At 53.4% G+C, this 22,852-nt stretch overlaps 4 protein-coding genes and 1 long non-coding RNA gene across 7 annotated transcripts; 2 read left to right on the forward strand and 3 right to left on the reverse strand.

The window, feature by feature from the left end:
- Positions 1–1,512: 1,512 nt before the first annotated feature.
- PCGF1 (polycomb group ring finger 1) lies at positions 1,513–3,799 on the reverse strand. The gene is made up of 9 exons (XM_045446587.1): positions 3,695–3,799; positions 3,162–3,267; positions 2,853–3,005; positions 2,610–2,681; positions 2,381–2,486; positions 2,164–2,197; positions 1,980–2,066; positions 1,764–1,844; positions 1,513–1,660 (listed from the first exon to the last, which is right to left on the reverse strand). Exons 1-9 carry the CDS (start codon positions 3,785–3,787, stop codon positions 1,613–1,615), a joined length of 780 nt encoding a protein of 259 aa, XP_045302543.1. The 5' UTR covers positions 3,788–3,799; the 3' UTR covers positions 1,513–1,612.
- Positions 3,777–5,224, forward strand: LOC123580997. Its single transcript, XR_006703553.1, has 2 exons — positions 3,777–3,889; positions 4,099–5,224. It is a non-coding gene; the product is annotated as an uncharacterized LOC123580997 (long non-coding RNA).
- Positions 5,225–8,720: 3,496 nt separating this feature from the next.
- Positions 8,721–12,101, forward strand: TLX2 (T cell leukemia homeobox 2). The gene is made up of 3 exons (XM_045446615.1): positions 8,721–10,136; positions 10,531–10,768; positions 10,914–12,101. Exons 1-3 carry the CDS (start codon positions 9,737–9,739, stop codon positions 11,128–11,130), a joined length of 855 nt encoding a protein of 284 aa, XP_045302571.1. The 5' UTR covers positions 8,721–9,736; the 3' UTR covers positions 11,131–12,101.
- A 715-nt stretch (positions 12,102–12,816) lies between these two features.
- DQX1 (DEAQ-box RNA dependent ATPase 1) lies at positions 12,817–19,653 on the reverse strand. Of its 3 annotated transcripts, XM_045446603.1 has the most exons (12): positions 19,264–19,653; positions 18,645–18,900; positions 18,204–18,397; positions 17,433–17,817; positions 16,865–17,098; positions 16,675–16,774; positions 16,414–16,572; positions 16,120–16,311; positions 14,416–14,535; positions 14,053–14,243; positions 13,533–13,723; positions 12,817–13,289 (listed from the first exon to the last, which is right to left on the reverse strand). In XM_045446603.1, the coding sequence occupies exons 2-12, from the start codon at positions 18,879–18,881 to the stop codon at positions 13,133–13,135; spliced, it is 2,160 nt and encodes a 719-aa protein (XP_045302559.1). In that variant the 5' UTR covers positions 18,882–18,900; positions 19,264–19,653; the 3' UTR covers positions 12,817–13,132. The 3 variants fall into 3 exon arrangements, with proteins under 3 accessions (XP_045302559.1, XP_045302560.1, XP_045302561.1); XM_045446604.1 differs by lacking the exon at positions 18,645–18,900; XM_045446605.1 differs by lacking the exon at positions 12,817–13,289 and having other exon boundaries at positions 13,566–13,723; positions 14,169–14,243.
- Positions 19,654–19,779: 126 nt separating this feature from the next.
- On the reverse strand, positions 19,780–22,838 carry AUP1 (AUP1 lipid droplet regulating VLDL assembly factor). The gene is given in 13 exon segments (XM_045446614.1): positions 19,780–19,961; positions 20,071–20,189; positions 20,375–20,490; positions 20,603–20,722; positions 20,854–20,956; positions 21,058–21,124; positions 21,378–21,451; positions 21,547–21,619; positions 21,857–22,041; positions 22,240–22,390; positions 22,469–22,606; positions 22,688–22,782; positions 22,785–22,838. Coding segments are annotated over 13 exon segments (1,317 nt in total). The 5' UTR covers positions 22,824–22,838; the 3' UTR covers positions 19,780–19,924.
- Positions 22,839–22,852: the final 14 nt, after the last annotated feature.

Genomic DNA, 22,852 nt, shown 5'->3' on the forward strand with positions numbered 1-22,852 from the left:
ATAGGGGGACAGGCATTCCAGGCATGCAGCTCGAAACATGGGAGGCATGGGGAATCTTGGAGATTCTGTCAGGGTGGTTGTTCTGCAATGTCCCCACCCTCTTGCTTGTCGCCTGCCCCTCACACCTGAGGGCTCTTGCTTTCTGCAGCCTCCCCACATTGTGCTTTTCTCATGGTCTACAAGCTTCATCTGTGTGGAGGGAAGCCCAGGTCCACCGTGCACTGGTTGCTATGCCCAGTCCCTTTAACCCCCGCCCCAGTCTCAGGCTCTCTCAGCCAGTTCAGACCTCCTTCACTGTACACCTCCTCCCAAGTCTTCTGCCACCTCATCTCTATCCCTGGGAGCTCCGTGCCTTCAGCCCTCACCAGCTAGGCACAATGACCCCTTTGAACTCATGGGAGTCAGACTTAGGCCAGTGTAAGATTTAGGTTTCAACTTGAGTTCTGGCCACAATTTATGCTGCTTGCTCCCTCCCACTTGTCCCAGATTCAGCCACAGCCTGTTAGCTTCCTTCAGGAACTTGCTTTCTCCTCCATCTGTTATTGGCCCAGTCAGGCAAGTTTCTGACTACCCCACTAAGAGGTCATAGAACAGGAAGACTAGCTAAGTTTGTTTCCAGAGCCTAAGGCTCATGGCTGGGCTCCTATAAAAAAGGGATGTTTGCTGAATTAATCAAGGGAGTTAACAGCCTTGCTGCTTCCCTCTTGTTACTTGAAGCTGCCTTTGCTCTGCTGGACACTAGTTCCCTCTCCTCATCCTTGCTTCACCTAGTCCGGGTACCTGAAGGACAACCATGTCTCCAACTCAACACCCTTGTTCTCCCTGTGTCCCACCCCGCAATTTTTTTTTTTTTTTGATTCCTTCCATAGTGCAATTCTTTGATTTTTTCCTTTAAAATAGCACTCTTCTGGGGCGCCTGGGTGGCACAGTCGGTTAAGCGTCTGACTTCAGCCAGGTCACGATCTCGCGGTCCGTGAGTTCGAGCCCCGCGTCAGGCTCTGGGCTGATGGCTCAGAGCCTGGAACCTGTTTCCGATTCTGTGTCTCCCTCTCTCTCTGCCCCTCCCCTGTTCATGCTCTGTCTCTCCCTGTCCCAAAAATAAATAAACGTTGGAAAAAAAAAATTAAAATAGCACTCTTCTTCAGTCCTTCAGTGGCCACTGTCCAACCCTAGCCCTACTCTTGAATCAAGACACCTCCACTCAAGTTTGTAGCATATGCTGCAACACTCAAGTAGAGTGACAGCTCCCCTCCAGAAAGCCTTCCCTACCTACACACACACACACACACACACACACACACACACACACACCACACAAGAGCTGGTATGGGTAGCCTGGTTCCACTTAGCTCACCTTCTGAATTTTACATGTATAGAGTCCTCTACCCTTCTCCTTTGGCAATTCACTGAGGGGCAAGGGACAGAGAGAGGCCCCCTTTCATGATGAAACTCAGAGGACTTCTAAGGGAAGCAGGACACAGAACAAAGCACGCATAGGTGGAAGAGAAAAGATGCTTTTTTAAAGTTTTTATTTCAAAAAATAAAGCCGCAGTTAATTTCACATAAATATCTGGGGAGGGAAAAGGACAGGGATGTGGTGGGGGCTTGGCCCCTACCTCCTCTTCTCTTTCACACTGTATTGTAAAAGCAAAGGGGATGGCTAAGGAGAAAACAAGCAGAAGAAGCAGTCGGTGGGAGCATTCTTACTCAAAAGGCCCCCTCAGTACATCCCTGCCCTGAGGACTGCCTCAGCCCTGGCTCACCTTGCCGAACCAGCGGGAGAGCCATATCTGCTTCATGGTCATGTGATCTGGGAGAACTTCATTGTCAAAAAGGAGCTGTACCTAGGAGGGAGATGGGGACAGTTTTAGAAACCCCTCTCTCATTCAGGTCAAGAACTGCCCTGGTCCACTACAGACTTTGTGAACTCCCTTTGAGCTCCTCCCTTTCCCCCCAAAACTGGCTGTGGGAATACTCACATGCTGGGGATTTAGCATTAAGCGGTGACATAGGACCCTTCGGAGATGACGAACTTCAGCTCTAACAGAACATCGAACATATTTGTTCTGGGGATAGGGAGGGAAGGCAAGAGGACAAGGTGTGTGAGGGAGGGGTAATGGGGAGGTGAGTCCTCAGAGAGGCCCTCCCCTCAGCCCCTCTCACCTGCAGGATGCTTTTATTCTTGTCCTTCCCAGAACTAGGAGGGAAACAGACACAGGTTAGGAGCCCTATCTTTCCCCCTGTCCCTCACCAAGAGCCATGGTGTACTCTCTTCAAGGGAAGAGATACTCCCCCTCACTGCTCACCCTCTCACCAAGCCCCTCCCAGGTTTTGGGTCACTGACATTGTCACATCAGACAATTCATGACCTGACCCTTACCTCAGGCGCTCCAGGCATAGACTCAGCTGCTCATCATATCGATAGTAGTGGGCTTTAGAGTGGTCGAAGCTGCTGAAAGGGAGGCCGAGGTTGCTCAGGGCTGGCTCTAAGAAAGAGTAGTGAGGAGAGTGGCACAGATTCCATACTCCTTTTTCCCCAGAGAGCAAAACTGGGCAGGAGAAATGCTCTGGGGGGGTTTACCTTACCCTCCTGCTGCCAAGGGACATACCTTCCCCACTGGGCTGGGTGACCCGGTCCAAGCCTCGGGACTGGTAGAATTCTCGAATCCGTTTCTCTTCACCTAGAAGGGAGGGGGGGTGTGGGAAGTAAATATTAGCCCTCCCTCATACTTTGTCCCTCTCCGGCTGTCAACCTCTTTACCTACATGATTCCCACCAAAGCCTTTGTCATCTCAAGCTGCCACCCAGCATCAGTCCTCCAGAGACCCCTCAAAGTGAGGTTGGTCACTCACTGTCTTGTAAGCCAGGCACTAGCTTGTACACGATGTCCTGCATGACCCGGTCCAGTTTGAGGTTGAGCAGTGGCTGTGTCTCATGGATCTTGATGTTGCACATGGGGCAGTACTTACTGGTTTGGAGATACTTCACAATACAACTCTTGCAGACTGCAGGAAGGAAAAAGCAGACTCTTAGTCTCTCTGGGAATGGGATTCACGGGCTGGGTGGGGTGTCTGGGTGGTTGGGGCAGGCGGCCAAAAGCCTGGCAACTAGCTTGGTGAAGACTAGGGCCTGAAGGACCAGACTGAGTCCAGGGCACTCACAAGTATGAAGACACTCTGTGATGGTGGTGGCATCCACGAAGTAGCCGGCGCACAGACAGCAGACGATGTGTTCATTCAGGTCTTTGATCTTTACTCGGACCTCCTCCTGCGGACACACCGCCCGTCACCAACCATTCCCTCCAACCCCAAATCATACGCGTTCCCAGCTGTGAAAATGCCTCTTTCATCACACTCCAAGGCCAAGCCTCGCACCCTGCACGATCCGCAAGGGATTAGCTCCCGAGAGCTGACACTCCCCCTCCGCCCAGCAGGGGGCTCCGCGCACAGCGGGGGCTCCCTTCCCGTGGACTCGCCCGACCTTCCTTTCCCAGGGGAGACTACACGACGTGGGCGGCACAATGCGCAAGCGTCCTAGCTCGGAGTTTGGCAACCCGATCGCAATCGCGCAGGCGCATTGGGCACCCTGTCTCTGCGCAGGCGCACTGGGCGCCGGGCCAGCCACCGCCCGTCCTCTAGCCGGCCCCAGTTCGCACCGCTAGCCGACCACAGCAGTAACCCCGCCGCCCCTGCACCTCGTTCCGTAGCGGGTCCATCTTGTACACTGACTGGAGCTGGTTCCGAAGCCTCATCGCGATCGCAATCTGGCCCCCCTGAGGAGACGCCATCTTAAAGGCTGATCCCGGCCTGCCACTTCCGGTGCCGCCTGCGGGGCGGGACTTGTCGCCCAGCAACGAGGGCTTAGGTCTTTTCGGATTCGTTGACCTTCTGTAAGGCCCCGCCCATGTCCCTTTCTCCCCGTGTGCTCACCTGAGCCTCACTGGCCCCTCCCCCTCCTCAATCCGTAATTAGGGAGTGGGGGGGCGTGGGGAGGGGGTCCTATCTCATTGACCTCTTGTAGTAATCATCATAATAGACCCTACTCGACCGCGGGACTAACTTTTGGAGCCTGAAAAGACTATCCCCTTCTACCCCAAAGGGCCCGGCGGTCTCTGCCAGCCGCCGCTTAGGGTCGTCTATCTCCTGTGACCACGACCCCGCTAAAGAAGCCCCTCCCGGGTCCTCTCCTCAAAAAGTCGCCCTCGTCGGCTGACGCGTACGCGTTACGAAGCTTCATCTGGATGGCAGGCCTTCTCCCGGCTCCCGGCGGGATTTTCTCGGGGCTTTGCGGAGTCTCGGAGAGGGTGGCGGGGAGGGAGGGACCCCCAGGGACTTGGTAGTGATCTTATTCCGTCCCCCGCCCCCCCCCCCACCATCCTCCCCTGCCGCCGGGGCTTGTGGTGGCGGCGAGTGGGGCGGGGGGGGGCAGACCCTGGTTAATGATGATGATTCAATCATCGGCGCCTGCGGAGGCCTGGGACAGACTAATGCAGAGCAGATGCCGAAGGAGGAGGGGAGGAGGACTAGGACACTACCGCACATAGACACGCTGAAGCAGCGAGCGCCTGCAGTAGCATAGGCCCAGTCCCGTACTTGGAGAGGACGCAGGAGCTCTAGACCGTGTGCACAGCCATCCTTAGGTACTTCCAGTGGGATTAAAAACCAAGGATAAGTTTACTGTGAAGTATTAGCGTCAAGTGCAGTTGGAGAATCAAGGGAGAGACCCCAATGGAGACCACCAAAGGCTTTCTGGAAGAAGTGGGACTTTGGGTGGTCACAGTTCAGAGAATGGGGGTGGGGTGCCTGGATAAGAAGTGTGGTGGAAATAGAAAAGAAAGGCAGATTCGAAGGGATTGACCAGGGAGAGGGATAGGAAAGAGGCAGAGGTGTGGATGTGGGAGTAGTGATAGAAACAGGGCCTAATGGAGCTGGGACTTTAGCCTGAGGGCAATAGGGAGCTAGCAGACCTTTTTTTTATGAAGGGAGGGAATTATTCTATGAAAGAAATATTTTGCTAATTTATCTTCTAGTAAATTGGAGTGGATAAAGCAGCAAAAAGTGATGAGATTAGTGATTTTTTAATTAACCCCTTCTCACTACGTCCACTGCTTACCTCCCTGGTCCAAGATACCATCATCTGTCCTCTGGATGATTGATTGCAGTGGCTTCTTGCCTGCTTTCCTTGCTTCCACGTTTCCATATGAATAAAAAAGGATATAAGTTAAGTTTTTGAGTTGATGGATATGTTTATTATCTATGGTGGTTTCATGTGTGTATACATACACTTTTGTACACTTTAAATATGTGCAGTTTATTGTATGTTAGTTTTACCCTAAGAAACCTGTTAAAAATAAAACTAAAAAATCAGGTGTCTTTTCCTTAAAATTCCAATAGCTTTCTTTTTCAGAATAAAAGCCCACGTCCTTACAATCCTTCAAGGCTTTGCATGGTCTCTCCAAATCACTCAGTCTCTCCAGCCATGCTGGACCCCTCACTGTTTGTTGCACAGATAACACCAAGATATACTTGCATTATCCCCAACTTGAAATGCTCAGATGTCCAAATGGCTCCTTTCTTCCAGGTCTTTACTCTGTGAGGCCTTCTGTGATCACTTTAGATAAATCACAACCCCCACCCTTTCACTCCTCCCCTTTCTTTGCTTTTTTTTCTTCTTCTTCTTAGCATTTATTATTATTCAACATATATTGTCTTTTGTTCTACCTGCCTCCCCCATTAGAACATAAGCTTTGTTGTGGCAGGATTTTTTTTTTTTCTGTTATGTCTGCAGCTATATCTCCAGTGTCTGGTGCATGGTAGGTGTTCAATCAAAATTTTCTAGATTAACAAATGAATGGATATAGGTGGTGGTGATGATGGCCTAGATTAGGGTTTTATCAGTGGAAATGGAAAGGAAGGGCTGTATCTGAAATATTTCAAAAGAAAGCATTATAGGAGGGAGTGAGCGGGGAGCTTGCAAAGGGAGCATGTCCCCCAGCCTGGTGGACTTTAAGGTGGCTGCAGCAAAGGCAAGCAGAACTGGCCAGAAGGTTAGGACAGAAAGGCTGGAACACAACAAGTATCAGAGCCAAGGATGGAGATCGCTGAGTTTTCTGGGTGGATATAATAGGTGGGACTGTTAGAATGGGTGAAACCTGAGCAGATGTAGAGAGAGGGAAAGCTGAAGTCAGAGATCTGAGAATGCCCAGTCTTCAGTGGAAAAACCAAAGTCAGTGGAGAAAAAACATAAGCATTGATTATGAAAATCTAAAGAAGTAGACTAAGACAATATTACATAAACCAAAAGGGACATTTCAAGAAACAGTTGGTGAGCCAGAGAGTAAAACATGTCAGAGAAGTCCTCAATATGGACATGGGAGCTCTTTGAAAAAGAGTGTAGTGAAACCAGGTTGTGGTGAGTTAAAAGAATACGTGATGAGGGGGTGCCTGGCTGGGTCAGTTGATGGTAGAACATGTGACTCTTGATATTGAGGTTGTAAGCTCGGGCCCCACATTGAGCACACAGATTAGTTTAAAAATAAGTAAAAAAATTTTTAAAAAGAAATGGTGAGGAAGTGGAGGCAGTGGGTATGTGGTGGGGTGGACAAGGGAAAAGAAAAACAGAATCTCTCTTGGAGATAAAAATCTCTCTTGTACAGATAAAAGAGACCTAAGACAGCAGGGGGTAGGAAGGACTAAGCTAATGACAGAAATGATGATACAGGAGTGGGGACCATCTCCTGGGAAAGACACTGCACAAAAAGCAGAAAGGAAGGAAAGGCACAGGCTGAGAATGTGCCTCTTCCTGTGAAGCTGCAAGCTTAAAGGCCTGACAACTTGAAGAATTAGGGACCACCTGCATGCATGTAGGACATGGGGAGATGGATGCAAAGCAGTGTGTATGGGAGGTGGGAGTTCTGACCTCAGGGCCTCCATCCTAGGTATAAACTCAAAGGAACCACTTTTCCCAGAGAATTGGGATCAGAGAGGTGGAGGCAAGCAGAGAAATTCCTAGGACTGTGGCTGACAGAATTGGATACCCATTGTTTCTGAAGTGAGGCAGTAATTTTTTTTTTTTTTTGTAACTCCCCAGAAGATATGTATATATTACTGGGTTGGTGACCATTCCCCTGCCCAAGAATCGTTTGGGCCATCTCTGGGAGGCAGTGCCATCTGTGCTGACCTCAAAAGGCAGGATGAACAGTCAGCAGGTATACAGGTCTGCACGATGTTGCCTCTTCCTCTCTGATTGATTCATTCAAGAAGGATTTATTCAGCTTGGTTGTAGACACATTAGTGCCCACCCTTTCCTCAGAGGCCCACCCCCTAGAGTGGGTAAAGGGACTGCCAGATTCCTAACCTGCAGGCCAGTTCCTCTCAGAGTCTTTATTTACTTTGCTGGCTCCCTAGGCTCTCTGTTTCCGTTCAGGGGATCCAGTCCAAGCTGTCTCGGTGGTTTTCCCTGGACAGCAGAACTTTCATGCTCCCTAGTTGCCCCATCTCTCTACTGCTGACAAAGGGTGCTAGGGGAGGTGATAATGGCTGTCTTTTCCACTAAGATAACAACACAGCTGCCAAATTGGCAGGATCCTCTGCCCACCTTTCAGAAGGGGCTGTTGGCAGGGTGGGGAAAGGACTGAAAAAACTGCATAGTGGAAGTGGACAAGAAATTGGGGGAGGATGTTACATATTATTAATGCCAACTGCCTGCCTCCCGCCATGGTCCACTCCCTTCAGATTGGGGCTTCTGAGAACACCAGGGCCTGGTGGCTTTAGTGGGGGAAAATCCACTCCCTTTTTTTTCTTCTTTATCTTCCTGCCCAGATGCCCAAATATCATTCCTAATTCCCTGGAGAGAAAAGACCCCTCATCCTGCCTCAGGCACTGGGCTGCAGCCCATCTGCTAGGGAGGAAGGAGGGGCAGAGTCTTTTACCAGGAGATCCTGGAGAATCAACTGAAAAGATCCGTGCTCTCAGGGAAGCCCATTTACTAGACTTAGAAGGCATTTCGGCTTACACGGGTAACCGGCAGCCTGGAGCCTGGAGTGGAGCATCCAGAGTGGGCTGGAGTCTAGGGGCTAGGGCTGGCACAGCAGGGCGGGGTCCTTTGGCCACCACGTGTCCAAGGCAGACCAAGCGGCTCATCGGTGCCCACCCGCCGCAGAATGGTAGGAACACCCCCCTCCTTGCGCCCAGTCTCACCGGCTCGGAGGCGCCAGGGCCCCCCCGGGGCCGGGGCGGGCCGGGGAAGGTAATGTAATTCCGACCCAGCTAACCCGATTATGGCGGCCTGCACCGGGCCGGGCGGCGGCGGGGGCGGGTCTACGACGCGGGGGCCCGCCGGGCCCGGGTCCCATCCCGGGAAGGACGCAGAGTTCACACACTCCCAGCTCTTGGGTCCGCGGCCAGAGGTCATAAGGTCACCAAGCGGCTTCAGTTTTTCCCCACCTCCCTTCTCTGACACACTCCAGGCACAGTTTCTAGGGCTTGGGTGGGGTGTAGCGTCTGTGGGAAATGAGGCGGCTGATCCCCCCCGAAGGCTTCGGTGAGGACTCATGTGTCGCCTGTGGCGATTTTGTCCTCCTGACTTTGAGGAGGGAAGGGAGAAGTGTGTGAGAATAGACTTCCTAGGCACATAGTGGAGGGGCAGAGTCCCGCATTGGTGGTCCCCTGTCGGGGGCGGAACGCCAGCCCCAAGCTCTCACCGGCCGGAGTTGGCCCGGCTTGGGCCAATGGTCCGCTCTACATCGATTTCAGAAAATCGAAATTCTAAGAAACACAGGGCACCAATTGCTGGCGCTCCCGGAAGGAGGTAGGGGCCCTATGGGAGAGGCCGGGAGGTGCACCAGAATAGCTGGCCCAGAGTGGTTGTTGCCCGCCCTAGCCCCCCAGACGCACCCTGCCACTCCCTTCCCACACCTGTCCTCTTCCCGGGCCTCCAACTCGTCGGCGCTGTTCCCCAACCGCTTCCCATCGCAGCCAGGAAGCCACAACGAGATTTGGTCTTCGAGGGCACTTAGGCGGGGGCCACAACGAATCCGGGAGTTGGCAGGCAGGACCCATCGAGAGACGAAGAGTGGGGGCTGTGGGAGGAGGCACCTGCGAGGAAGCCGGTGAGGCCCAGGAGGCCCAAGGCGGAGGCCGGTGAGGATGGAGTTGCTGTGCGCATCTCGGCTGACTCAGCGGGCAGCGGCCCAAGCTCAGGCCCCTCCCGTGCTGAGCCTGGTTCCTAACACCCTTGCCACCTCCCCCTTACCCCCATCATACCCTCCCGCCACTCTTCCCCGTGTTTCGCACAAACAGGCGTCTCTTTCCCTTTAACGGGTCCGGCCCCGCCCCTGCCCTACCCCCAGCCCCCACTGCCCACCCAGTGCTGATCTGTCAGTCACTGCCCCAGCCCCAGCCGGCCAACCCTCTCCACCCTGCACTCGGGCAGAGGCCCCGGCACCCTAGCGTCCATCTGAGCTTCAGAGACAGCAAGGGCACTCCTGGGGCCCCCGCCGGTCGCGCTCCCCCGGGATGCGAGTCCCTGCGCCGACGCCCGGCAGAGGCCGGCACGGGCGCGGCTACTCCCCGTGCACAGGCATGAAGATTTCCCGGGGGGCCCGGGGACCCGCTGCGGCCAGCTCCGCGGGCCCCTGAGGCCGTCGCCCCCAGCGCTCCGCGGCTGGGCTCCCAGAGTTGCCTGGGGCGCCCTCCCCAACCGCCAAACCTCCTGCGGTCCTCCTTGACCCGGACCCATGGAGCCGGCGGTCCTGGCCTCGCACAACCTCCCGCACCACGAGCCAATCAGCTTTGGCATCGACCAGATCCTGAGCTGCCCGGAACCCCCCGGGAGCAGCCTAGGCCCCGGTCGGTCGGGCCAGGGCCATGGGGAGAGTGTGGCGTTCTCGGGTGGATTTCACGGAACCTCAAGCTACGGCCCCGCGGGATCGCTGGCCCCCCTACCTGGCAGCTCCGGCATGGGCCCAGGTGGCGTGATCCGCGTCCCGGCGCATCGTCCGCTGCCAGTGCCGCCGCCTGCGGGAGGTGCCCCTGCGGTGCCTGGACCCTCTGGCTTGGGCGGAGCCGGGGGCCTAGCGGGACTCACCTTCCCTTGGATGGACAGCGGCCGCCGCTTTGCCAAGGACCGGCTCACGGGTGAGGTTGCCCGACCCTCCAGCGTCTTGCCCCACACTGACCCCCTTTCCTCGTCTTTGATCGTTCTGCTCCAACTCAACTTCCCCGTACGCTCCCCGCCCGGATCAACCCAGGCGATCCTTCCCCAATTTGTGTCTCGTGGTCGCGCTGCTTAAGAGAGACGATGGGGTAGGAGCTGCCGTCGATGCCCGCGCCCTCCTTTGCAGGCCACAGTCCACACTGAGGGGAGGGAAGGATGAAGTTCCGGGGGCCGTCTCTTCCTTAGCAGAGGGGGAGGGCCATTTCTTCCGAGGCCCTTTCTTGTCTGGAGGCCTTTGCTGATGCGAGGCCGAGCCTGGGGCACCTGGAAGGGCTGCCCTGAAAACCTTGCCCTGTTCTTTCTTCCTCCCTGTAGCCGCACTCTCGCCCTTCTCCGGGACGCGCCGCATAGGCCACCCCTACCAAAACCGGACCCCTCCGAAGCGGAAGAAGCCGCGCACGTCCTTCTCCCGTTCGCAGGTGCTGGAGCTGGAGCGGCGCTTCCTGCGCCAGAAGTACTTGGCCTCGGCCGAGAGGGCAGCTCTGGCCAAGGCCCTGCGCATGACCGACGCACAGGTCAAGACTTGGTTCCAGAACCGGCGCACCAAGTGGCGGTGAGGCGCGGGGCGCGCGACGGCTGGCGGGTGGCGTCAAAGTGGCGGTGAGGCGCGGGGCGGGTGAGGCACCTCGGGCCCGGCGGTGACGATGAGGCGCGGGGTGGGCGAGGGCTGGCCTGACACCGCGACTCGACTTTCACAGGCGCCAGACGGCGGAGGAACGCGAGGCGGAGCGGCACCGCGCGGGCCGGCTGCTCCTGCACCTGCAGCAGGACGCCCTACCCCGGCCTCTGCGGCCGCCGCTGCCCCCCGACCCACTCTGCCTGCACAACTCGTCGCTCTTTGCGCTGCAGAACCTACAGCCCTGGGCCGAGGACAACAAGGTGGCTTCCGTGTCTGGGCTCGCCTCGGTGGTGTGAACGACGCCTGCCCAACCCGCCGAGAGCTCTTTTCCGGACCGAGGCGCCGCGTGGAGCGCCGGGCTCAGGGCCACGGAGCGCGCGGCTGACCATGCCGTGGCTCTGTAGTAGCGGAGCTGGTGAGGAAGGGCTGGCTTTGAGGCTATCGTCGAGGGCTCCTGGGCCACTGCCGGCTCCCAGGCTAGCGTTGCACGTTAGCACCGTGCTTAGACGTGGCCTTTCCCGCCATTTCCCAGTCAACTGTGGTTGCACCCCAGCTGGAATCCGAGGAGCCGAGAAGGCGGGACCTGCAGTATGGTAGCCAATGAGGTGAGGGGAGGGGGAGGGCTGGCCAATGGGAGCTGCTCTTCTGACGACTACGGATTCTTCCGAGGGTGGGTTAGTGCTGGGGTTCTGGACCCACAGGGCAAGCTCAAGGTGGTGCTGGGATGGGACGGCGGCAGCTAGCACGCACTGCCTGGGCCTGTACCAAAGATGTGATGGAAGGAAAGAAGACACCAATGACAGTGGTATAACGGAGGAGGTGCTGGAGGGTGAGAGTCTGACTGACTGTGACAGGAACCAGAGGGTTATCCACACTGGGCATCTCATTCTTCAACTGTAAAATAATCGCCAAGGATACCTTCCTGACTTTGAACCTCATGTTGTCGTGTGTGTTCAACCCGCTGACTCCGTCCTCCTCCTTGAGCCTCACAACGTGCCTGGGCGGCAGGCAAGACGGATGCTTATACACCCCATGAAAGACACAGTCACTAATCTGGCTCTGGTGTCCTATGGGGACAGAGAGGGGAGAGGGGGGAGCAGTGGATAAAATTAATGGGCCCTGTGGAGTTAGGGTGAGCAGAATTTGGCAAATAAGTAGGGATATCTGAGAAGAATCAAAGATAATTCCAAGGTTGGAAATGTAGAGGACCAGGAGATCAATGGTGTTGTGGATAATAAAGAGGAATGAAAAGACTGGAGCAAGATAACTCTGCAGGCAAAACTAAATGCCAGACCTAAAGAGAATACATTCTGGAAAAGTGCTTTTGGGGGAGGTTGGTTGACATCTACGCAGACGTGGAGATAGAATGATGAGAACAGATAGACTCTCCAAGGGGAGGACACTCTGAGGAGAAAAAAGCAGAGTTGTAAGGATTAAATCTTTCTTTCTACCAATTTCTACAAACACATTTACAATGTGCAAGATGATGGAGGATATCAAAGTTAATAGTTCAAAGGAAGAAAAGGGAATGAGCACTCAGCTGGAAAGAAAGGAAAGCATGATGTCCCTGAAGTTGTTAGAAAGACTTTAGCTTGTGAGTGGGCCAGGGGCTGCTGGGAAGCTTATTGATGGAAAGTTAAGAGTTTGGGGATGGTTGCAACAGCCATGAGGTTTAAGAAGGAGCAGGATCTAAGTTGTATGTGGAAAAGGGAAGATTTTTGTCTGATTTCTTACAGCACTCTCATTCTTCCTCCCCTAGAGGCAGCAGTAAGACAGAGGGAAGTGAGCTTTGGGCAGGGTCAGAGACCAACTGTTGTCAAACTGCTCATGTTCTAGGGTAGTGACAGCTAGGTCAGTCACAGCACCAAATCTTGACCACAGGAGGGAACCAGGCAAGAGGATATTGTGGGGGGAGTTGGATGATATTGTGTCATCTCTAACTCATGGATGTTGTGTATGCTGCTGCAGAACAAAACTCAAACTTGACACATAGAAAAAGAACTTTTATAGGCTAAAATGAAGCACACAAAGATGGGTTTGGCATAATTTGGGGGCTTGGTGGTGACATGTCAGTCACTCTCCAATAAATAGAAGAAGGCTAAGGAAAGGATCCAACCTTATGTATACTGTGGCTTTCCCAATTCTCTCCACTCCTGGTCCACCATTTCTTGAGTCTCAGATTCCAGGATTTACGTTTGACCCTAACCTTTGGCCTTCTAAATCTGGCTGGCTGCCTTAGTGCTAGCCTGAGGGGGATCTAATGCCTTGAGATGAGCTCAGTTCCATTCCTTAGGCAGGTCACTGCAGGACACAGGCATCTCCAAACTCTTGGGTGGAGGGGGATTCACTTTCTATTGAAGAATCTGCCATTTCTTCTCTCAGCTGGTTCAAGAGGTCTCTGCTCTCACTGGGAGGCAAGTTACTAAGGAAGTATGGAGGGGCCAATTCCACCAGCCTGACAGAGAGAGTCACAATCAGAAGATGACTTCTGTATCTTCTCTTGTAATACAGATTCTTTTTTTTTGTAATACAGATTCTTAAACTTCCCATTCTGTCCACAAACCCTGCCTCTTCAAATCATATGTCATTACAAACCACTAAGATATCCTCCTCTCCTTAAGGCTCTCTAACTCCCCAGCCATAATTTTGGCCCCTAGAAGGGGAATGGGCAACGTAGGAGGGGTGTCAGGGAACTCACATCTGTGGTTGAATCTCAGAAACAATGGAAAGGCAGTTGTCTTTGGAAATGGAGAAATTGTGGTAAAGCACCCACGATGGAGGTCTGGCTGGAGCCCGGCGGCTTCGGTAGCAGCAGTATGGGGAGAGCTGGGCCACATGCTTATGTGTTAGGAGCAGGTAATTTCCAGTCCCATCTGTGTCTCGGGCCACCTCATTGAAAAACAAAGATAGTGAGGGAGTGAGTGGTGGGGGCGGGGGGGGGGGAGAGGAAGACAATAGAAAAAAGAAAAGGGGGTTGAGAAAGAATTAGGAAGGGTGGCGAGAGTATTAAAAGTAAAGCATCATCTCTAGGTGTTAGAGTCCCTATCATATGGCATTTCCCATAGCCCCCTGTACTCCAATGCCTCAAAAATTTCTTCTGGTTCTTAAAAATCCTTTGAATGATCATCTGGACTCCAATTTCAGAGACGGCATATCAATTTTTGATCCCTCTGCTTTCTGCTCCATTTATGACCTTCACCCCAACTCTTTCCCCTAACCTTAAGGAAGTATCCTGACACCAGTGCTTTCTGAAGGTTTCTGCGATTCTGCTCAGAGCCAAAGGCTGGCTGGGACAAGGGAAGTTCAATTCGTTGCATGAGTTCTAGGAGTTCACCTCGAAGTTTCCGGGCTTGGCACAATGCTGCCCAGTTTAGCCCCCGAGCCTGACACCAAGCTTTGTCTGCTCCACCTAAAAGAGGAAAGGGAACAGCTACCACTACAAAGAGAGCCCCAAGAGAACCCAGAGTTTGGTCAAAAGGCCACCTCCTCCTGGGCACAGAGATCTGCCAGCTGGTTGCATACTGCTTCCCCTCTTTGGAAAATCTGGGATTTTATAAGAAGATGCCGAGTGGGCTACTCACTCTGTATAAAGGCTTCATACACCTGGATCAAAGAACTGTGATCACCATCTGTGTGTTCCAGGGCTCGGCGCAAGGCAGCTTCTTCTGCACAGTGTGGAGGCTGGGTGAACCCAGGGGCAGCTGGAGGCAGAAACAAGGAAGGTCATTTTGGGGAATGAGAGAGGATAGCAGTATAGAAGGAAGGGTGAAAGGGTGTAAAATGTCATTTTGGGAAATGTATTCAAAAGACATCGATAACTTCTAGGTGCTATAAACTTTATTAGACAGTGAACATAAATAATGAAAGAGTCTCTGCCCTCAAGTAGTTTAGAGTCTAGTGGGAGACATAAGCAAGCTTGATCAGCACAACAGGTGTGTGGGCCAATGTTTGAAGTTTTGTTAGGAATTAGCTCAGTGGCAAAGGGGAAGAGAGTCTGAACTGTGGGCATGGCAAGGCACAGACGTTAGTAATGTGGCCTGTTTGGAGAACTGCAAGCACTTAGTAAGGGTAGAGAGAATGGCATGTGTGGCACAGTGGCAGCAGATAAAGCTGGAGAGGCAGGTATGTGCCAGGTCATGAGAGGTTGGATGTGTTGTGCTGATGAGTTTATATTCTATCTGGAAGGTAAAGAGTAGCTGTTGGAGAAGAGTTTTGAAGTAAGAGAGTCCACGTGTTTGAAGAAGTTTACTTGACAAGTTAGAAGGCTAAAGGAATCCAGTCTCAGTGGGGATGAGGATCTAACACTGGCACCGATAGTGAGTTTGGAGACAAACAGATGAATTTAAAAAAACACACACATTTAGGGGATAAAAATGAAAGAACCCGGAGAAATATTAGTCTAGAATGATGGTAGTAGAGCTGCAGAGGCGATGGCATGCTTTTGTGGTGGTGGTGAGGGAACAGTTTAAGCAAGTGCTTGAGTTCAGCTCTGGGCTGGGATACTGTGGACAATTGTGGTAGAAATGTCCATCAAGAGTTGGATATATAAATCGAAGATTCAGAAGAATGATATTGGCAGGGAGATACAAGGTTTGGAAATTTTAAGTGTAAAGATGGCACTAAAGACCATGGGTGTGCATGAACTTGCTCGGAGAGTTCAAGGAATGAGAAGGCAAAAGGGGAAAGGATGGAACTTGGAGGTCTAATTTACCGTGGGTAAGCAGAGGACAAGGAGCCCAGGAAGAGATGAAGGGAATGACCAGAGAAGTAGGATGAACACCCAGAGAAGCAGGTCACAGAGGCTTAGGGAGCGGGCAGTTTCAAGGTGGGAGTGATCGGCATTTTCAAGTGTCAGAAGGTCATAAGGAGCAAGGAAGGGCTCAGAAGTGTTTAGTGGATTCGGCCTGGGGGGTGGGGTGGGAGGTCACTGCTGAGCTGAGACTTGTCAGGGTTGCTACGGGCCTAAGGCTGGGATGCAGTGGGCAGGAACACACTAGGCAGACTGGGACAGAGGTTATTCTGTATAGCTGCTGGGGAGTAGAGTCTGGAGGGAGAGGGGTGTGGAGCTCTAGTAATAATAGGAGAGATTTAAGCATGTTGGAGGCAAGAACCAGCATTGGGAAAAGGCTAATGAGACAGGAGAAGGATAAGTGATTAAGGCTGTGATTTTGGGCACTGTAAGGGAAGCATAGGAGATGGGGCTGGCCTTTGGAGCACCAGAACATCAGAAAGAGCTGGGAAGGACTGAAGTGGTGTCAAGAGCCAGAGGCAGAAGTGATTTATACCAGTGAGCATGGCGGCCAGGGTGAGCATCTCATCCACACAGTCAAACTCGCAGGAGGCCAGCAGGGCTTTGGCCAGCTCGGGGGGCAGGGGGAACTCTGATAGGATGACTCCCAGGTCTGACAAGTTCCCATCATCATCCAGAGCTGCCAGATAGTCTAAGTCTTCTAGGGCCTGCATCAGTGCTTCTGGAGCTGGTGAGGAAACAGGGCTTATAGGGCAGGAAGTCTCAGAGCCTGGAGAGCCCGGAGAGCCTGGAGGTCAGGCAGCAGGACTTGGGCAGGAGGGGTGCTCACCAGGCCGGTCCAGGAAGTGACACTCCCCTGGCTCTGCAATCTGTCTCCTCTTTAGTAGTAACACCAGGGGGCTCAGATTCTCCTCACATACCCTGGGTGAGGGCAGTGGGGGCGCCTCTAGTTCTAGGAAGGACTTAGGGTACAGGCAGAGGCAGGATCCTGAGGGGAGAAAAGATTTGGGACAGAAGGCCACCTTAGATTTCTCAGAGTTTGTGTGTGGTGACTTTTCATGTTTGATCTCAGAAGGGCAAAGGCTCTTACCTGGTAGGACCCCTCTTGCCCGGAGTCTTCTTGCCTCTGCCTGACATTTGCTGATTGGTCTCAACACTTGGGATTCTGCTCGGATCTGAGGATTGTACACCTGTCACCGCCCCCCAACCAAGGCCAAGACAGATCAGAGCGGGCCACTTCTATCTTTAGCCCCCTCATCCCCCTCATCTCTCTCACTCACACTTCGAAGCTCCAGTCCTGAGTCAATGACATGTCGGATGGAAGGGAGGGAGAAGGAGAAGTCAGCCAGCCAGTGAGTGACCACGACCTTTCTGGCACCCAAGTCTGTGTCCTCGTATGCAGCCTGAACAGCTGGGCCATGTCCTGGGTGAAGGGGCAGCACTCGTGGTGGAGGCCCTCTGAGAGCCAAGGGCCCCACCTCCCTGGACAAGGATTCACAGCACAGCAAAATTTCCTGAAGAGAAGGGTGGGGCATTAAGGCAGTTCTCACCTTTTTGGGTGACAAACCCTTTTGAAAAACTGATGAAAGCTATGGTCTTTCGCTCTGAAAAAATGCACATACTCATAAAGTTGGGGGTGTTATAATTTCAGGAATTTACTGAACCACAGTCTCTTCCTTAACATGGATTCAAGAAGGGGGTGGTAGACCTCTTTACCCTGAAGTCCTTGAGTTTTTCCTAAGGACCCCAACATAGTAAATACTATAACTCCAATGTTCCTAACAAGCATTGCTCCCCCAGAAAGGAAGGCGGCATACATGTGAATCTCCTTCTGCAGCCCATTTTTACCTCCTCACTGGGCAGGTATACTAGCACATCTCCTGGAGTCTCCTTCGTACACAATTCAATCACAGCTTGGCAGGCAGCTTCCACTCGATCAGTAGGGACAGTGTCCCTGTATACAGGAGTGGGACACGCACCAGGCGCTCTGGGTACACGCACAATAGGAGGATTGCCCCAGAAGGCCTGGAGCTTAGGTTCAAGGGCAGGGTCAGTAACCACAACCACTCTTGAGTCCCCTGGAAGGTTTCCCAGGCTGGCATTTCGCAGTAGCCCCTGGAGCAAATCCGAGGCCACTGACCGCTCCTGAGCCTCATCCAGCACCAGCACGCCCCAGGCTCCTGTGCCCCGGGTTGAGGCCACCTCCTGTAGAAGCAGCCTGTCCCAGCAAAACCTGTTGACATTGGCAGTGGGAGGAGTCAGTGTGGGCAGTGACCAGCTCCAGGAGTCCAGGGGAGTGACTTCCTGTTGGGGGAGGGGGCTAGGCTTTTGATTATAAGGTCAGAAAAATACCGTGAACCTGTATCGAGACCCACAACCCTACTGATGACATTTTGTTCACAAGGTGTACTCCAGTTGGGAGAGTGGGACTCATGATGAGGGTGAGGTTGAGTGTCCGAGGTCCCTGGCTGGGGATAAGGGCTTCATTCAGCATTGTGTCATGCATGATTTAAAGGGTGAACTGGGCTGAGGGAGTGTATGGTGAGATGTCAGAGGGCTGGGCTTGTTTCTACTGGGTGAGGGGAATTAGATTTGGGTCAGGCCTGCAAGAGGCCTCACCTGAGCAGGGTGTCCGGCCCAGTGCAGTCTTCCTGGGGAATGCTGTATCCAACCTCATGACCCAGAGTTAGGTCCATCTCATCGGCAACCCGCAGGGCCAGGCTCAGGGCTGCCAGAGGGTGGGGCTGAGTGACAGTTACTTGGCCTTCCTGGAAACCCCTGGCCAATGCAAACTCTGCGCACCATTGAGGGATCTGGGGTAGGGACAGGAAGGACAACCAATCAGCAAGATGCAGGACTTCAGTCAGAAGTGCTGAGGCGCTGTGGCCACTTTCATTTGGGGAGTTCCCTGGTCTTTCACCAGCCACCCTGGGGTCAGTCTAACTGGTCTCCCTTTGACCACCTCCCCAATAACCCCATGCAGCCCAACCCCCACTTTGCCTGTGGAAGGACCAGTTCTCTAGCCCCTCCCTTTTTTCTACTCCCAGAATCTCCCCCAACCTGGGTGCTCTTGCCAGAGCCAGGCTCTCCAGACACCAACACCACTCCCGAGGGGCTACTCTCCAATTGCTCCATGAAGATAAAGCGAGCAGCCCAGATGGGTAAGGCCCGGCGCTGCTCAAGAAGCTCGTAGTAGCGGGAAGAGAATGGGAGCCCGTCAAAGGGGTTCACAGCCAATTCAGACTCCCTGGGGCTTGGGCCAGACTCTTCTGCCAGCCCAAGAAGCCGAGAGGCCATGGTGGCTGACTGGCAGTACCTACAGAAGGCAGGGCAGTGATTAAGGCTTCGTATGAAATGACTTACACCATCTTCCCACCCTTGATCCCTAACCTGTACCCTCAGGTGATACTGCACTGGGGTCCATCCTTCCCAGCATTTCTTGCCTGCTACAAAACCGCGGAGACCGGAGTCTGAAAGTGAGGTACTATCACAAGTGGACTATTAACCTGTAGTCAGGTAGTAAAAATCCTGTGACTAACATAGGGGGCCTCCAGGGCAGCAGGAATTGTGGTATCCTGTGGGAAGGCTCTGAGAGGAAAAGGATAGAGAATAAGAAGAAGGGGACAAGAATTGGGGGGGGGGGTGCGGCGACAGGGCCACAAGGATCCTGGATTCAAACCTGCTTGCAGCTCTGAGACGTGTCAGGATGGCAGCCAGTTCAGGACACACCTAGCCAGTCACCACCAACCCAGACCAGAGTGAAGTACAAAGGTAAATTCCGGCTCCACCCTGGGGCTGGGCTTAAATGGGAACCCTAGACTGGTTTTGGGGTGGGGCCATTTGCTCCACCTTATTTAACCTGTCAGAAGCCTATAAGGAAAACAGGTTCCAGACACCACACTGAGCATGTGTACTCTACAATGTATATCGTACTTGTTAGTGAAAGGCATCTTGGGACTTGAAGTTTTGCAAGCTGTTTCTTCACAAAGCTGAGCTGAACACCCAAGCTAGGGTCCAGTGGCTGCTGGTCTTTCGTTCAGTTATACTTCCTTAATATCACTCATCTCTTGACACGAAGAGGTGATTTCAACCACCTCCCACAAACCCACAAGGAGGTTCTCACCCATGTTCTTCCCAAACCAAGGAAAAAGGAACCTGCTCAGTAGGTTTTTGAGACCCAGAGAGGCAACAGATATACCTTGAGTGAAAACCCTGAATTTAATGTGGTTTTGGGGGGAGCCCCATCCCTCCCTTTTTACCACCCACCCTTCCAGCCTGTTGTAAGTTGGGTGAGGGCTGCCCCCAGTCTCCGTCCTGCGGCTCTGGGTGCCATCCTGTGCTCAGTCAGCCTCCTGGGCCTGTCTCTCTGTGAATCTCCTGTGAGACATAGAAAGAAGACATTGTGTGGGCTTTGTCATATTGTCCCTATAATTACCACTTTTCTCCAACCTACCCCTTCCTGCCCACTGTCCTCTAAGCCCCTCACCTTCTCGCGTATTCATACAGTGCCTGCTTGCGCTCCTGTAGGCTCTCCTGCCGGGCCCAGGAGGACTTGGCAAATGTGAGGGCTGTGGGCTGAGGGGTCACCAGGCCAGAGCTGGGGAACTGAGGTGATCACAATGTCAGAGGGCTTGCGAAGTCATCATCATAAAACACGCATCGAATGCCTACTTTGCAAGAGAGGCACTGTGCTAGGGTCTCAGGATCAAAAAAGAGATATCAAGGAAAGGGAGTATGAAGACTGCCCCTACCCACCCAAGTCCTGTACCTAACCATTTCCTGGGTCTCACCTTGGGAGCGGAGGCTGTGGAAAGGGACTGGGTCCCTTCAGTGATATCTTCAGGCATGAACGCTACAGCTCCCTCAAGCAGATTAGTGATGGTCAAGTCTACACAGCCAGTCCTGGCTGGGGAGAGAGGAAGAAAGAAGGGAGTCTGTTTCCCTGCTCTACTTCTCCCCTCACCACCCACTTTTTCTCTCTGTGCCTGTCTCCTGTGTGAGGCTACCCTTTCCCATACCCAGGTCTCTCTGGATGACGCCCAGTGGCACATGGGGTAAAACCTCCTTGACTCTCTGAGCCAGAGTTGCCAGCTGCACATCAGGAGAAGGGCCAGGGGAGGGAGGGAAAGAAGACTGGGCTGCAAAAAAGAAATCCGAAACATGGTGAGTGGAGAACTGGGAGGAAGGAGAGGCTGACTAGCAAGGAATAGGAAGGAAATCACAATAGGCTGTAAAACCCCAAAAAACTTTGTGTACAGAGTCCATATACCTGACTGAGGGCGCAATCTGGGGTGTCTTTGTCGTTTCATGTGTTCTGCTTTGTCTGCTGGAGTGAGCCGTGTCCCTGTCTGGCCCAATTCTTTGGCCAACAGCTAGGGAGAATTGGAAGGTTGAAAGTGTTAAGGTTGCAAGACTTCCTCCTTCTAGTCTTAAGGAAAAACTCCACCTCCACCCTGCCTGTGTACCCTACCACCTGTTGTACACGGAGGGCAAACTCCTCATTCCCCTCCCCTAGCTGGCGATGAACAGGACGGAGCCATCTGCAAAAAATAAAAAAATAAAAAAATCCAGGACCATGTTGAGTGCACCTGGGGTACAGTCTGTCACCCTCTCCCCATTTTGATATTTCGTTTCATGGAACAGTTGTGATTAGGGTGGGGAGATAGTAAACACTTTGTACTGCCTCTGTGATAGAATCTTGATACTAAAAGATCTGCAAAAGGACAAGAAGAGGCAGCCTCTTCAAGGAAGAGGTGAGCTTCTCCCAGCACCAAAAAAGAAGACAGTTAATACCTTACTTGATACACGGTGAAAGGGACGAAAAGTGACCACAGCAGTTCTGAGACCCAGGAGGCATCGGACACGGTCTGAAGGAAGGGCATGAAGGGAGGTCTAAGCCTCAGCCAGGAATGGGAAATTTGCCCTCCAAGTCCCAGAGATTCCCTGTCCAACACACACTCACCACAGAGACTAGGGGTCTCTGGACTCTCAGGGTAAGAGGTTGTACCACATCCTGAATAGAAAATGGCCAGGAACTAGAAGAGGGAAGAGAAAGTAGGATGGGATTCTAGCCAGCCTTACTTAGAACAGAAAACTGTCAAACTGTACAAGTAGATAAATGAGGAATAAGGAGATAGAGGGGGAAAGAACTAAAAGTGAACAGAAAGGAAATCAACTAGGATGGAGAGGGCAGGGCTGAAAACTGTGAAAACTCAAGGGCCCCCAAGCCTGACCACCTACCCAGCTGGAGACCCATACCTGTGCTCACCCACCTGAAGCGCAGCAGCCCCTCCCGGCCGTTGGTGGCCTCTTCCTCAGGGAATAGCAGCAGAGGGGTCGGGGGAAGCCTCGTGGAAGCACAGAATCTCTTGAGTGACTCCACCAACTCCCCCCGCCCATCCATCTCCATGAAGCCCCGAGACCAGCATACAAAGCTTGGGGGACTATTGAGTAGAGGCTAGAAATGGAAAAAAGAGAAAGCAAAAAAGGAACATTGAGAAGTGAGAAAAATTGACATATGGGGTAGAGAAGCGGGATTAGGGGTAAGATTCAGTATTTCGTGGTCCCCAAGGGAAACCTGGGAGGGCAAAGGGGAGCCTTGGGCTGGGCCCCAGGGAACTGCCCCGTGGCACTCTCGGCTTCGCCCCCCACTCACGGTGCTACAGCTGGTGAGCAGATTGACTATGTTGTGGTCGAAAGGTGTCACGTGGTTGGAAATGAGGACCCTGACGCGGTGATCCCGGAGTCCCGAGTCCTCCTGCCGGGCCACGAGCCCCAGCACCGCACACATGGTCCGCACCACGAACCTGGGGACGCAGGCAGTGGTGACTTCACGGCCTCGGGCCGGGCCCAGCCCTGACCTCCCGGAATCCCTGGGGTGTTACCTGCGAAGGACGCTGTCTGGCAGAGCGCAGCTGACCAGGAAGACGTGGATCCCAAGAAAGAGCCGCAGGACGAGGAGGCAGAACCCGACGGGAGCGTAGAGCAGCAGCGCGAGGAGCAGGAAGCCGTCACCCGGGAGCCTGGGGGCGAGAGGCGAGGTGATCGGGCGCCGAAGGCCGTAGTGGATGCGGGAGCCGACCTCTTCCCGCCAGGGCTCTTACCGGTGCGAGTCAAAGAGCCGCTCCGGCCCCAGCGCCTGGGAAGGCTCCATCGCTGCTGCTTTAGGGCTGTTCGACCACGGCCGCCATCTTCGCGCCCCGCCGCAGGGGCTCCTGGGAAGGTGGAGTCTTCGGGCATCCGCCCAGGGTGCCGGCACCCGAAATCTT

Source organism: Leopardus geoffroyi, chromosome A3 (assembly GCF_018350155.1).
Source record: "Leopardus geoffroyi isolate Oge1 chromosome A3, O.geoffroyi_Oge1_pat1.0, whole genome shotgun sequence".
In the NCBI taxonomy this organism is placed as follows: domain Eukaryota; kingdom Metazoa; phylum Chordata; class Mammalia; order Carnivora; family Felidae; genus Leopardus; species Leopardus geoffroyi.

Excerpts from the sequence above, each read along its gene's own strand:
- PCGF1 (XM_045446587.1), bottom strand. The coding sequence starts at position 3,787 with ATGGCGTCTCCTCAGGGGGGCCAGATTGCGATCGCGATGAGGCTTCGG. Across the intron at positions 3,006-3,161 it reads CACAGAGTGTCTTCATACTT|TCTGCAAGAGTTGTATTGTG; the intron begins GTGAGTGCCCTG and ends TCCTTCCTGCAG. Across the intron at positions 2,682-2,852 it reads AGTGCCTGGCTTACAAGACA|GTGAAGAGAAACGGATTCGA; the intron begins GTGAGTGACCAA and ends CCTCCCTTCTAG.
- TLX2 (XM_045446615.1), top strand. The coding sequence starts at position 9,737 with ATGGAGCCGGCGGTCCTGGCCTCGCACAACCTCCCGCACCACGAGCCA. Across the intron at positions 10,137-10,530 it reads TGCCAAGGACCGGCTCACGG|CCGCACTCTCGCCCTTCTCC; the intron begins GTGAGGTTGCCC and ends TCCTCCCTGTAG. Across the intron at positions 10,769-10,913 it reads AACCGGCGCACCAAGTGGCG|GCGCCAGACGGCGGAGGAAC; the intron begins GTGAGGCGCGGG and ends CGACTTTCACAG.
- DQX1 (XM_045446603.1), bottom strand. The coding sequence starts at position 18,881 with ATGGCCTCTCGGCTTCTTGGGCTGGCAGAAGAGTCTGGCCCAAGCCCC. Across the intron at positions 17,818-18,203 it reads GGGCCGGACACCCTGCTCAG|GTTTTGCTGGGACAGGCTGC; the intron begins GTGAGGCCTCTT and ends CAATGTCAACAG. Across the intron at positions 16,573-16,674 it reads GGCAAGAGGGGTCCTACCAG|GATCCTGCCTCTGCCTGTAC; the intron begins GTAAGAGCCTTT and ends TTCTCCCCTCAG.